Source organism: Seriola dumerili, unplaced genomic scaffold (assembly GCF_002260705.1).
Source record: "Seriola dumerili isolate Sdu_G_001 unplaced genomic scaffold, Sdu_1.0 BDQW01001892.1, whole genome shotgun sequence".
Taxonomy (NCBI): Eukaryota; Metazoa; Chordata; class Actinopteri; order Carangiformes; family Carangidae; genus Seriola; species Seriola dumerili.
Genome location: NW_019176147.1, coordinates 148,482 through 163,791, shown reverse-complemented (window position 1 = coordinate 163,791; position 15,310 = coordinate 148,482). Strand labels below are relative to the sequence as shown.

Here is a 15,310-nt window from a genome sequence, read left to right as displayed (position 1 = left end):
TCCATGTAAGTGTTCCTGTGACGGCCCACCGACAGAACCAGGTTTTTAATTATACTCACCTCAAAATACGGGAGCACAGACTTCCTCGGTCAATTAAATGCACAACAAAACCATGTTATCATGTCTGATATCTGAGTCAGGAATCCTCCAAAAAGCGCCAACGCAGCAGACACGGCGGAGAGGTCACGTTCAGCCACTCGGATTAGCTGAGATGACGCCAGGCAGACGGCTAGCTAACTCTGAGCCCTGATAAAATTTACGAGTGAGTTATATGAAAGAATTAACCCCTCTGTATAGTTATGTAGTCATGAAGCTAGCCATTTGTTGTACCAGGCTGTAAACATGTTTAATTCTGCTGTAACGTTGAACATTTTAACATGGCAGTCTCTGGGGGGTTGACTCGTTTTTGGAGCCAGCCTCTAGTGGCCCTTTTCAGGAACTGCAGTTTTCGTGGCTCTTCAGTTTTCAGCACCAGACGCTGCCGCTCGCATTAGAGACGCACATCTCACCCGAGTCTCGTGCCTCGCGGCTGAATCTGAATATGACACATGACATGAAGACGCATATAGATATTATTATTTTTTAGCCATTTTAGCAGCTGCATGTGGAGAGACAGTGGAGGCCACAACATATGATCATGTAATTCATACGCTGACTTAAATAAAGTTGGTTGAACTCATTTTCTGGCTGTGCTGTGTAGTTTTACAGTTGCGTTTTCCCAAACTCCAAAGACCAAGAATTTTTATCGAGCTTAAAAAGAATAGCTTGGAAAATGTTGAGTTTTATCCAAGTGACAGTTTTTTTTCCAGCTGATATCATCCAGTGAGTGATGAACATGTTGTACTGCAGCAGTACATTGTGTATTGTAAACCCTTGGAGGACTGTAAGTGTTCTTTTTAATATATTAGCCCATTTATTATTCATCACCTCCGTTGGTTTCTGCTCATATCAGCACGAAAATCATTCAGCCGACCTTTTGAGTTATGTAATCCATCTGGATAAAAGTTTGTCACGTAAATGGAAAAATTCTCCTGGTTTTACACATAAAAGTCAGTTTACTTATCATGGAGAGTTCTCCTCGGTCTGTGAAAACAGTTGTGTAGTCTCGTCTGGTTCAACAACGGCGTTGTCAAGTCTGACAAAGTAACTCATGGTGATGTTGTCAGGTTTATCTCGGTTTGTGTTCACAGACTTCAGATTTATAACAGAGAGAGATTTTGTAGCCTGACTCACACGCGAGACTAAAAAAAATCAGGATAACACGGCGTCTGCTGCTGCTTTGATTTGAACTGTTCTGTTTTACATCTGTCTTTTATGAGTCCCATAATTTAATGGAGGCACAAAACACTAAACTTTTGTAGCCTGACTCACACGCGAGACTAAAAAAAATCAGGATAAGACGGCGTCTGCTGCTGCTGCTGCTTTGATTTGAACTGTTCTGTTTTACATCTGTCTTTTATGAGTCCCATAATTTAATGGAGGCACAAAACACTAAACTTGAACACTCCTTTAAACTGCATTACCACACAAAGCTGATGTAATATTGTTGACATCATTATGAGGGATGACGCAACATAAGCAAAGTCAGTTTGTCAAATCAGTGTATGTTTAATGGCAATTGAAATTGAACGGAGATCAAATTCTAAATTGTGCATTTGAAAACGTTAAGTACATGATCTGTAGTTAAAACTTGCAAACACTTAATTGTGGTCCTGTAAAATGTGCTAAATGTACATTTTTACAATTGCTCCGTAGCTAGCATTAGCACTGGTATTTGTTTACTTACAAAGAAAAAAAACTTGTGCCAATGCCAACTCTCTACCACTGAAGTTAGCATGCTAACCAGCTAGCCCCCAGCCCGTCCTGTCTTCTAATACTACTCTGCGATAGCGTCCAGTCTGCCACTGTAGCGCTGCCCGCAGGACGTACTCTGACCTCTGGCAAACGTAACGGCGGCTGAAGCCTCGGCCACCATCACCACCACCTCCACCCACGCTTACGAGTTGCACCTTCAGCCTGAACTGTGACATTTTATGTTATTGGAATTGTTGTGCATTTAAACTGTGAATGTTTCCGGCTCTCTACTCCTCCAGTGATTTAGTGGCGCTATTCCATAAAGCTGGGGGAAAAAACAAAAGGCTGAGTTAAAGACCCACATCTTTCTGAGTCCATGCCCCCAGTTTATATCACAGGCGCTCTGTTATAAATTTGTAAACGTTGATAACCCTGAGGACACCGTCTGAGTTATCGTCTAAGACTTGACAAAGCTTCTCCAGAACCACGACGACTTCATACACCTGCTTTCACAAGCTGAGTGGTTCTCCCCGTATCAATGTAATATCAAACACACACACACACACACACACACACACACACACTGACATGCATGTCGAGAGATGCCGCGTATTTACACTCTGCGATGTGTCTGGTTTCAGCCAAGTGCTCGGCCCGTGGTCCGTCTGTGTGCGATTAAACCTGTGGTCAGTGTGTCTGCAGCCAAACGGCCGTGTAAACTGAGCCAATCCAAATTTGAATAAAGAAATGACTGGAGGCTGCAGGAGCTTTTGCATGCAGCATGTGTTTGCTGGGATGTCATGATTGGTTTGGACAGTGTCATTCAGAGAGAGAGAGAGAGAGAGAGATGGAGAGGGAAAGTGGACAAGGATAAAGGAAAGCAAAGAACAAAGAAAAGTGTTGAGAACGGCTGAAGAACTTGGTGCTTTGTCGGGAAGCCATGGATTTAAATTTCGAGTCAGATTGTTTCTGGGTAAGAGATGGTTGTGCCTTATTTATTTATTTTTTTTTGCTTATCTCACAGCACATTAACCAATAAAATACAACTACAAAATGAAAAATGACTCTCAGTTTAAATGTAAGGTGAAGGCTTGTAGGCAGGTGGTAAAGTGATGTAATTAAATGTAATTCTTCGTGCCTTCTTGGGGGCTTGTTAGCGAACTACCGGAGCTGGCGAGCTGACTGGCGACATGATAGCTACCTGGGGACACATCGAGTGAAGTCAATTATACTTACATAGACCTAAATCACAAGCTTCCCTCATAGGGGCTTTACAGTCTGTACAGCATGTGATACCCTCCATCCTCAGACCCAAGGTTTGGATAAAGAAAAGCTCTGTAACCAGCCGCCGTAACGCACCAAACTACGGCTGGGTTAACAGTTGCAGGCACTTTGCTTGTTCGGTGTTTCGCTCAATAAAACAATAATGCGGTTGAAACCATTTCTCCATCTTAATTGGAGAAACATGTCCGCTGATTGCAATATCTAATTCAGCGCCCTCTGGTTATTGTGTAATAATTCAGCTCAACACTGATTTGATCCAGTGAAGATTTTATGTTTCATTAAACACGGTCTGCTTATAATTTGATTCCGTGAATTCAGTTCCTCTAAAACACGTGACAACTCTGCAAACTCCACTCTGCATGAAAACCTTGGGCCGTGTTCACCAAGTATTTTATGTCAGTTGAGTTTTAAGTGATGATAAAAAGTTTACGGCTTAAATTTTTTCGTCTTCGTTTTCACAAAGCTACTGAGAGCAGCTTCGACTAAGGAGCTGAGGGAAGGGGGAAAAGTTCACCCCGTTTGCTCTGGATGAACCGACCGTATCTACAGTGAGCGGTTGACAGGCTGGAGCTTTTGCATGCAGCACATATTAGCTGGGATGTCATAACTGTTTGTTGGTGTCACTCAGGGAGAGGGGAAGTTGACGAGTCAGGACGGAGGAAAGCGAGGACAAAGAAAAAGGATTTTAGATGCTGTGTGGACAAGGGCCGAAGGAGATTTTCACAGGGTGTTTTCTTGGTGCTTTAGGAAGGGAGTGTGACACCTGTTGGGAAACCGTGGGTTCGAATTTTAAGTCGGATTGTATCTGGGTAAGAGATGGTTGTGAATGCTTGTTTTGTCACTTTGCTTCTCCATAGGTTTTTTTTTTTTTTTTTTTTTTTTTTGAGACATGCTCATCTTAAAGCACATGAACAAAATATAATTAAAATGAACAAGCAATTAAATTGACAAGTTGAATAAAGATGGATGGTGCAACAAGGCTAATTTGATTGTGCCCTCTGTTTTTATTGTGGTGACTCCATTGAAGCGAACTAACTTCGTTCTCCCTGCTGTTGTAAATGCTGGTCTGACTGAGCGTAATGCAAAATATGCTGTGACTGTTTTAAGTTTGTTCTTCAATAGATGAATAACATTGTTTTTGCGGTTCAACTGTAAAGTCATGGCGTATATTGATGGCGTTGTGCTAAAAAGCAAATTTTTGTGTTATATTTTCCCCTCGTTGAGCCAGTTAGCATGTAGCCGGAGAGCCAGTTAGCATGCTAGCTAATGGAGGATGCCGCTTTACGATCGACTCGCATCACGACGCGAGTCACTGCACGATGTGAGTCGCACACACACACACACACACCATTTTACGACAGAAGCTGTCTGCGGCTAACTCAGGCTAGCTTTGGCCAGCTAGTTCTGAGCCGCCTTAGTTACAGCCGTACCGACAGTGTGGGAGAAGTGAGAGCAGTTTTGTTGTGTCTCCTCCAGACTGTGAGAAGATGGTTCAAAGATGGCCGGCCTTACGTTGTTGTTAATCATTTATGTTCACGCGTGTGTGACTTGCATAGTGTAGTGACACGAGGACATGCTGTAGCCCTAGCCAGTCACTGCAGGATACCAAGCTAGCTGGATTACTGTGACAGTTTGCTAGCAAGGTTTCTGGGATGCTAACTGGGATGCTAACTGCGGACTATCTGTCTCTTGTGCAACAGTTTTTATTCAGAGGCAGATCACTAAAATGTTCCTTTACAGAGGGTGATATCAAAGTGGATGGTACAACTCAGCTAATATTATAGCCTCTTTTTCTCTGAAGCTACTGACAAGACGGACAAATCCACTGAAAATGGGGATTTCATGCAAACGAAATGATTTCACACTTAAATTTAGCTGTTATAAATACTGGGCCCTGACTGCACAATACAAAATACACTGTTATAATTGACCTGTTGCTACAGAGACATAAATCAGTTTCATGTGCTTTCAAATTCTCCGTCTGTGTAGAGAAGAGAGGCTGTTGGTATGAAAAAGAAAAAAGTCTTACCATGTCACAACTCGGTGTAGGTTAGGTATGTGTGTGTGTGTGTGTGTGTGTGTGTGTGTGTGTGTGTGTGTGTGTGTGTGTGCGCTTGAATTCACTCCAGCTAACTTGCTTTTTTGCCCCCATACTCTCCTTACATCCCGTTTCAGCCCATAGAATTTCACTGAGGCAGAACACGCAGTGTGTGTGTGTGTGTGTGTGTGTGTGTGTGTGTGTGTGTAGGCATGTGGATATGGCCTGCGAGTGTGTGAAGGCATGTGTGTGTGTGTGTCTGTGTTGGCATGAGTCTACTGTTTCAGTGTGTGTGTGTGCACCTCCCTCCATCTTGCTCCCCTTCCATCTTTTGTGTCTCCTGCTTCTCCCAAAATCCCTCCTTGCTCATGGTGATGGTGGGTGGGGGAGAGGAGGGAGGAGGGGGGAGGAGGAGGGGGTGCAGATGGTCTGGTCAGAGAGAGAGAGAGAGAGAGAGAGAGAGAGGCAGAGAGTGACTGGCGAGCAGCGGGCTTTTTTGGCAGGGTCGGCCGGTGGGAGGGCCCATTGTGATGCAACGTTGCATAAATAATGCCACGGGGCTTCTAAATGCTCCGTTGCCATGGGGACCTTTGTGCCTCAGTGAACACTGTGTGTGTGTGAGTGTGTGTGTGTGTGTGTGTTTCATGGCCCCTGAGGAGGGACAGAGAAAGAGACATAGAGAGAGAGAGAGAGAGAGAGAGAGAGAGAGCGAGGGGCTGAGTTGCAGTCAGCTCAAGTGACACTTGTAGTCTCTCTCTCACTGTCTCTCTGTCGCTGGCTGCGTCCTGACCCAGGACAGATGAGTGTTTGGAGGAGGGAGACCAGTGTTGACGCCTTTTTGACCGGAGGGGAGCAGAGAAAGGCGGGATACCCTGTGGTTTTTTGTGTGTCTCTCTGTGAAGTATGGTCCATGTGAAGGTATGTCTGCACCGCTCTCTTTCTTTTTTTATTTGATTTCCCCATTTTCCACCATCATTACAGAGTCCGAATCCTCTCCACCAGGGTCTGTGCTCCTTCCTCCGCAGTAACAGGTGTCTGTCCGTCAGCCTTGAATTGGAGGGAGCAGAGATTGGAAGGAAAGGAGGAGGAGGAGGAGGAGGAGGAGGAGGGGGTGGTGGTGGGGAAGCCATCGCTTTTGTTTGGCTGTTTTTATCGAGGAGCTTTACAACCAAATTCTCACGACTCGCCATCCAGCGAAGTTAGTCAGCCTGCTTAACCTCCCTACGCTCTCAGCCGCAGGAGCGCCAAACAAGCGGAGGAGGGGAGGGAGGGGAAACACCAGCTTTTTTATCTTTTCTTTCATCTGCTGTGGTGATGTTGCCTCAAAGTAGTTTGTTTTTTTACCTCGGTTTTACTCGTCTTTACATCAGCTGATGAGGAGGTTCAGATTGATCTGACTGGAAAAAGTCAGACGGCAGAGGGAAAAAGCGTGCAGCGATGTTTGAGATGTAAATAGAGATGTGGCTTTGTAGTAAGGTGGCTGATCTGGGTTTGCATCAAAGGATTGTTACCAGCCGCCACAGTGTGGCTGGTATTGTTTTCACCGTGTGTGAGTGAGTGAGTGTGTGTGTGTGTGTGTGTGTTGTCCCCCGGAGACACCTACTGTAACAGCAACTATCACACAGGTGGTTTTAAGTAGATTGACAGGTGTTTAGCGTCGCAAACCGTGCAACATGCGGTCATGAAACTTCACAGGTGCGTGGTGGAGATCAGAATGGAGGCAGAGCTCGAAGATGGGTGTGGTGTGACCCACGAGCACTGAGTAGTCACGGGTCGGAAAGTCAGCCGATGTGATCTGTGGCATCTTTTTCTCTTCCAATCAGACTTTACTTGGTGAGATCATAGACACTGAACTCGCCCATGTGCCTCTGATAACTGCTAAAAAGGACGTTTTATTACCAGGCTTTTATTTTTTTTATTATCTGCTCATTAAATTCAGCTCAAATACATCTGAGCACAGGTGGTTTTTATTTTTTATTTATTCTTTTATACCAATTCTTGTTGGGCAAACAGGGAAGAGTCTGCATGTTTCTGTCGCTCTTTAATAGTATTCACACCTCACAGCAGTGTGTGTGTGTGTGTGTGTGTGTGTGTGTGAGCATTACAGCGTGTTAACATCAACAGACTGTCCTGCCTTCACAACATGTTCTTCTCCGCGACTGTCCGAGTTAGATTTGGTGCTTTACAGCAGAACATGTACGACAGTTGGAGATTTCATGAAGTCTAAAGGAAACTTTATGGCGCTCTCTCAGTGAGGCTGTATATCCACTGTATGACACAGCAGTTAGTCTCTTTCTGTGTGACTCTGTAAGCTGTGTACACAATCTGCACAATTAATACAAACAACATTTACGCTTGTGTGTGTGTGTGTGTGTGTGTGTGTGTGTGCGTGCACATGTGGGGCAGCCATGTTTCTATATATATATGTGCCTGTGTGTGTGTGTGTGTCTAGTCACCGTTAATAGATGATGGTGCATAATTATAGTGAAATTTGCAATTTACATTAATGATTCATTATAATCAAATTGTATTATTATGGTGGAGAGGCTGGATTTGCCTCAGGCATCATCAGTGTTTAAGCTCCCACAGACCAGCACTCTGCTCCGCGTCAGTCCTCTCAGGCACAAAACTGTAATTACTATGAAACAGCATTAATGTTCCTTCTTACTGGGAAATGCATTTTAAGGGTTTTTTCAAATGTTAAAACTGTTATGAAGTTGTGTCGTTTCTCCGACCGTGTCTGTGCAAACAGAGCAGTCTGGCTCTTTATTCACTTTTAATGACGTGCAGTTGATTTCTGGATGTATTCAGCTTATCTTGGCTGGAAGCTGTGTGAGGGTGGAGTGTTGCATGTGCAACAGGCCATTTGTCTAGCAGAGTTATTGTCTGATTGTTTCAGCACAACATTATCAAAGTGTCTTGTTTCCCACTTGAATTTATATAGATATGATCTATGTGCATACGTGAGCTGCCCGTCAAATCATGTGAAAGATATGCAGGTCCACCCACCTGCAGGTCAGAAAACTTCAAATATAAACTTTTAAAGCGTTTAGAGGAGCTCTCTCACTGAATAGCTTCTCTGTATTCAAATGCTGCCTGAGGAGCGCCGACTGATTATATTACCCATTCAAAAATGATTACCAGCTGCATGGCTGATATTGTTTTTTACCTTGTGTGTGTGTGTGTGTGTGTGTGTGTGTGTGTGTCTCATCATGGCGACATGTGGTCCTGGAGACGCCTACTGTAACAGGAAGTCACAGATGTGCCCAGGTTTTTAGTTGAGTTTGAAGACGGGTGCGGTCTGACCCATGAATTTTATTTTCTGGAAACTTCCAGAAAAGCGTCAGAACCAGCGCTCCAGCGTAAAGACGCTTTGTGTTCCTCCGCTGATTCTAAACGATACACAACCCAATTGGATTAATTTGTGTTTTGCACAAAATGCTGATATCAGTTATGTTTAATGGGCTATTATGATTGCAGCAGCAGACACCGAATACTATAATCAGCCGTCGGTTTGTTTGTGTTTCAGGTAATGAGTGGTTATTTATCCTCACACTAAACGACATAAATCAAGCATAAAAACAATGGGAGTAATGCAAGAAAAGAAGAAACGCTGTTCAGAGACTTTGTGTCTGTGTATCTCTATATATTCCAGTTAAGAAGCGCTCTTTTAAACACATGCCTCCTCGTGGATCTTGTTACAGATACTTATGCACATATAAGTGTTTATGCATATATTATTTACAGAAACACCAGAGATTCAAATATCCCACGTTTGAATATCATATCAATGAAATGTTTGTTGTTTGGCCGAGGTCTCCTCCGCTCCACCGTGGAGACACAAAGCCTCAGATGTGTGTGGAGCGATGAGGAGACGCTAACGTTCCTCATATTAAAACACAAAATACACATAAATACATAAATAGTTTCTGCTGGTTTGACGTTTGATTGGAGCTCTTTTGATTATTGTGGTCTCACGCCCTCCGCTGCAGCTGTTTATCTCAATGAACAAACGCTTAATAACACATGACAGCAGTCGATGGAAATGCACTCTCATTTGCATTTTCATTTTTTGCAGATTTTTATAGAAATTCATGTAAAAATTTGCATTAAATTTGAATGGAAACCTGCTCACGAGACCCACGGGTCACCAGAATGGATGATTTTTGTTTTGTCAGTGTTCCTGCTGCCTCTCCAGTCTCAAGGTTTTATTCTCCTTTTTCTGAACGGCGAGAATTTCCACAATGAAGCTGCGTATTATCCGCAGGTGACCATGCTTCATGTATTCAGCAACGAGCACATCTTGGAGCTGCACTGTATTTAAATATTCAGTGTTTATTTATCGATTCAGATTCAGGCCGTACATTTTAGAGTTGGCGTGGAGTGTGGCGACCGTGTTTTCTGCAGGTGGCGCTATGCTAGCAGCTGCTGATGGGTTCTGACTTGACTTCCTTTCCCACCTCTCCCCTCATGTCTCCCGCCGCAGGGTAACAGCAGTTTCAGTGTATAGATGATTTGTCAGGAAGGAATTACACGAATGCGTTCTTGTTATTCTGACACGTCATGTAAAAAAAATAAAAAAATAAAAAATTAACACAATTCTTCCTCCTAAACTTCATCTGTTGTGCGGGTTGTTCCCCGGTCGCAGGGTAACAAGTGTCACGTTTGTGACGGGCTTAAGTCTGGTGTCACAGTTATCAAACGCTGCTCAGTGGGAGATCTGGCAGCGTGGAACTGGCAGACCTGGTGATATCTGCTGTGTTTTTCCCACCACAGACCATTTCACATCAATTAAAAATGTGCCGGAGACGACGGAGACAAAATAATGATCAGGATGACTGTAGATGCGACAGTAAATAAATAGACAGATTGTTTTGACACATTCTCTCTCTCTCTCTCTCTCTCTCTCTCTCTGTCTTTGTTTCCAGGAGTTGCAGTTTGAACGTCTGACCAGGGAGCTGGAAGCCGAACGACAGATTGTTGCCAGTCAGCTGGAGAGATGCAAGCTTGGCTCTGAGACTGGAAGCATGACTAGCATCAGGTGTGTGTGTGTGTGTGTGTGTGTGTGTGTGTGTGTGTGTGTGTGTCAGATCCTCTTCCGTACACTCTGCCTGTGTGTGTGTCAGCTGTGCTCATGCAGGTGACCGGCTTCAGAGCTGGTCACGTTAGCGATGCGCTCCTTGATTTCTATCCAGATTTCATCTCCGTGCTTCAGGCCACAGTTTCAAAAACACTGTTGTTTTGCTTTTGAAGTTTTTGAGGGTGCGATGTTCTTGCGTTCCTCTGGTGCACTGGATTGTGTTCCTTCTCTGTTCACCACAGACACTGCTTAGTTACTTGGTACATATATTTATACTGTTGTTTTCTTATGAATTTACACAATTAACATATATCAGAGTGGAATATATAGATGCAACTGGTAGGTCTCAGTTTCCCTTTGAGTTGCAGTGTGATCTCTCGCTATCAGGTTGTCTCTTTAAGTTAACATGAGGAATCTCAGGTGCTAAAATGCAGCTGAGGTGCATATTCAGTGATCGTCATGTAGTTTTTTTATCATCCTTAATTAATCAGTGCAGTATTCTTTAGACATAATTAACGACAAATAAAAACGATGACATGTTATTGCTGTATAAAGTTGTCAAAGGAGCTATTTGTAAGTTTTGCTATCGCTGCATAGCTAACGTTAGCATTAATTAGCTGTGTACTTGCCAGTCTAGAAGAAGCTGGTGTGCATTCAGCGTCAAACTTCGTTCCTGCTCCTCACCAAAAGCAACGCCGACATTAAATCTCGTCTCTATCTGGTCTTTTCTTCCGCTGAAGTTAGCACGCTAACCTCCGATCTGCCCTGAATAAACACAACGATGGCTCAAGTTCTTGTCGAGCAACAGTCACCACCACCACCTGCTCCTGATAAGAAACCATGTTCAGCAGCAGAGAAAACACAGTCATTTGATCTGTTGGTATTACAGAACCTTGAAAGGGATGAAGTTTCCATCCTGAAGCCATTAACTCCACATTAACTACAGATACTGCAGCACCTTTAAACTCAGAGGAATGGATTTCTGTCAGGCTTCCTCTCAGCGCCGACACTTTTGACTTTAGAGTAGATCTAGATTTGATAATGTAATATTGTGCCATATAAGTAATGGATGCTTCAGTATGTTCTTTTATAGTGTTAGAGACGAACATATACATTTGTCACAACATGATCTTCTGTCGTGCAAAACTATAAGCTCTTAAAATATCCAGGTGATACTCAGATGTGAAAACATCCGAGATTTCCAGTCAATTTCCAGTAAATTTTTTACTTTTTATTTTTTGCAGAGGTGGATAAAAAACAAAAAGCTTTTCTTTTACTTGCATAATCGTGCCAAGTCTGTCGGGATTACTCTTCAGGTTGATTGATCAAAGCAGCCGCTTTTAGTCGTTAAAGCTAATTTTTTCGTCTCAGGTCTGATGTCGCAGGAAAGCAAACTCTCATCTTCACCGACACAATGTGCTTATTTACTGTCCATTTAAAAACAACAACTGCTTCTCACAAAAGAATCCGGCGACGTGCGGTTGTCACAGGAGTCCATTATTCTGTTCAGGGCCTTCACACTTTTCTTTATTTTTGTGTGTGTGAAGAGAGGAAGTAAACTGTACACAATGTGAAGAGACTGCCGTATTATCTGCCGCTGATTGAGTTTAGACACGAGCCTCGTCTCTGCTGCGAGCCCGGAGAACACGCTCTACACATTCCACAGCAGTCCCGATGCGACAACAGCACTCCTGACACAATGGTGGTAATGCACTTAGCCTGCCTCTCAGGACAATGTAACACGATTAAAGCCTCTGTCTCCATCGCTCCGTCTCACCCTCCCTCTCGCGCGCAAATAGCCACAAACAATCCATCATCTCTTCTCCTCTTTGATTCTGCCGAGCGAGCGGGGATTCCACCCGTCTCAAACTAATTACTCGTCCGCTGGCGTCGTAATTCTCATTTCAGTTTTAAGGGGGTGAACCAACAAAGAGTGGGGAAGATGGTCTAAAAAACCGATTCTTTAACAAGTCTAATTAACCGGTGTCTGCATTTAGCTCCTCGGTGCCGTCACAGGGTTTCATTTAAAACAAGCAGCGGCGCGGGAGATGGAAGAGGTGTGTAGTCCAACAAAAAAAATCTAAACAAAACAAAAAAAAAACCCCATCTTCCACTTCATCACCCAGCTGCACACAGATGGAATAAAGGCTGCCATCTTGCTAACTCGATAAGATGGGTTTATTATTTAGTGAGGAGCAGAGCGTCTTGTGGATTACACTGTCTTCCGTTGCTTTTTATAGGCCGTCCTTTTCTGTTTGACTTAGAGGTAATTACCAAATGGACAAATGCTTTTTGGCAAAACACAAACACGTCCACCAAGGCAATATGCCGGAGGTCTGTGGTGCCTAAAGTGTGTAAGGATTTATTGTTCAATTACCCCTGGAACATTTGTATTGTGGGCGTTCTGAATAGTTTTATTCATCACCGCTTTTCCCCGCTGAACAAAAGGGCCAACATTTAATCGGCAGCTACAATACATGTACAAGAATCTATCTTGGTAGCGTTTGTGACGAGGCTTAGTGACACTGTGCACTTCATTTAAGATAGGAGCTGCAATACATTTCAGCAGTTTTTTCACGTTTATTCCTTTTACTTCCTCAGTTTTTCTTCCACAAGGATAGCTTAAGTGCGTTAGCCTGGCTCAGATTTATTTTGGCTAGTAAGAACACAAGTAACTGCTGCTCGCTGCCATTCCTCACCTGTAATTCAACACGTCTGCGTCATGTTAGCTAGCTAGTGCTGTCTGTTGTCTGTCGTGAAGACGTGGCATTCATTCTTCAAAATTTAATTTGTAGTTTCCCAGCAAGATATGTTGTGTTTTATTATTATTTTACGTAATTATTATCTAAATGCTGCCAGTGTGCATGATAGCTAAACTGTTAGCCTCCGTAGCACTGTGTTCCTGCCCTGTAGTGCTGCATAGATGCCCCATTGTTTGCAAAAAAGCCACATATAGTAGGATTATGTAATATGTTCTATCCCTCAGTTACTTTCACAGAACAGTAGAGTAATTGTGCCTGAAAAAAAAAATCATTACACAAAATCCACTTACATTAGCTTTTTCATCTTAAGCAGAAATACAAGGGAGAACCTGGTCCTTTTGTTAAAGGTCCCTTATTGTAATAAAGATGGATTTCTATGTGTAGTGTGATTATAGATCAGCTCTAGCTTCTATATTAATACTGTGAAAGTATCAAAGCCTCAGTCCACAGAGAAATGCACACAGCCTGTATTCAGAAACTGAGCCTTAAAACCAGCCGTCAGGACTTCTGGAACTTTGTGATGTCACAACGAAGCAGTCACCGCCCTCAGGGTCAGAGCCTCCTCTCTCCTTCTGATTAAAACCGTAAATGGAAATCAAAACTTCAAATTAAACTCAGGGAAAGTATAAAATATGGGACCTTCAAAGTTTTCATTTTGTCAAACATTATATTGTTAATACATATAATAAAAAATAATTACCAAATTTCATTAGACAGCACATTAAATGTATAATTTGGTGGACATTTCTATCTTGAGACAGTTGTAACTGAATGAAGATGTAATATCTGGACCTGCTACACAAGCTAGGAAGCTGCGTTAGTGTTTCTGTGAAAACGCCGTCACAGACAGATATATTGTCTTTCCCTGAGGAGCAGCTAAAGTTTCCAAACCCAGAAAAACCGCAGGCTCAGAGACTGAGGCACAGTAGATGTAATTTGACCAACAGCGTTAAGACCAGGGACAATACAATAGCCATGTGGGGTTTTTCAGACACCTCTGCAAATGGTCGCGCTAGATAGATGCAACGGTGAAATGGGACGGTGCCGCTGGGCTCAGGGTGACTTTTCATGAGCTCGTCCTGCGATAACTTCAAGGTCGGAAAGTTGAGACATAACTGTGTCTGAAAACACAGATGTCTGTGTCACAAGAAGAGACTCCACAAATATAACTGATATATGACTAATGTGGTTTTTTAAGTCTTTACCAGTTGTTAATATTCTTTAATACTTGGATATAACAATTAAAATAACAAGCAAGGAACGAGGTGCCTGATTTAATGGCAATCTGTCCCCAACAGTCAGTTTAAACGGCAGAAAAGTTGAATTATGAATGAGTGTTAATTGCAGCTGTGTGGCTGTGGGGGTGCCGGGAGTTCAGGAACCTGCTCCTGTTGTGTTGTGGAAGATAAAGACTTTCAGAGGTGCTAATGAGTTCCTCAGCTCTGCCTTTGTTTCCAGTCTTAATCAGTCTCCACAGGTCACAGTGTCTGCTGCAGCATATGCTGCTGCTTTATCACTTCAAAAAGCACAAATCCACCGCCTGTGTGTGTGTGTGTGTGTGTGTGTGTGTGTTGCACTATCAGTCAAACCGAGACAATGATTTAGTCTGGAAAGAAGAGCGAGACACGTGTTGCCTCGTCGGTGAAAGGAACAAATGCCAGCGTTGGCGGTGATACTTTGCGGTGCCTCTTGTCTCAGGTTTGAACCGGAGGTGGAAACAAACGGAAAAAGAATTACACCGATCACGGTTGCATTGTGTTCACTGTTGAACCACTGTTCTGTTGTGTTCGATCACTTAACCTCAGTGTCCAGCCACATCCCCTCACTCAGGTGTCTGTGGTGCATTCAGCAGTTAACAATGAATGGTCTATGTGTCATTATTCAGGGTTTATACCTGTATTATGCTCAATATTTCACCTACAGAGCAACAGGTGCATCAGGTGTTTCAGCTTTTCTTCTTGCCAGTTTTTTACTAAAGAGATTATATATTTTGCTTTAGGGGAGACCTTTGCTTCTACTCCTCTTCTGCTCTTTTGTCATTATTTTGTGTTTTCTTGCTTTGTTTGCTTTCGTCTCCATATCTGACCTCTCTTCAAGTCGTCAGCTCTCTCGCTCTCTCTCTCTCTCTCTGTGATCCAGACACGAGGTCAGGCTGTTGGAGCCGTTCAGTAAAGAGTTATTATTCTGGGACCTGTTGCTGTTCGTTCATATGAAAACACGTCCACCAACCAGACCCAGGCTTTTTGGTGCATTTTTATTTTTTAAACCAGCGCTGAAGCAGATGGTTGACTCTGATCTCACCCAGCTGCATCACGGGTTAGCAGTCTATGAATTCAAAGTTATGAATAATCA

General features: G+C 43.2%; 1 protein-coding gene across 1 annotated transcript in view; it reads left to right on the top strand.

Moving 5' to 3' along the window:
- The window catches only part of ctnnd2 (catenin delta 2), a 162,762-nt gene that overhangs the window by 22,782 nt on the left and 124,670 nt on the right, over positions 1-15,310 (top strand). Inside the window, exon 2 of the mRNA XM_022768920.1 lies at positions 10,045-10,157. Coding sequence (XP_022624641.1) covers positions 10,045-10,157 — 113 coding nt within the window. The remainder of the gene's footprint in view (positions 1-10,044; positions 10,158-15,310) is intronic.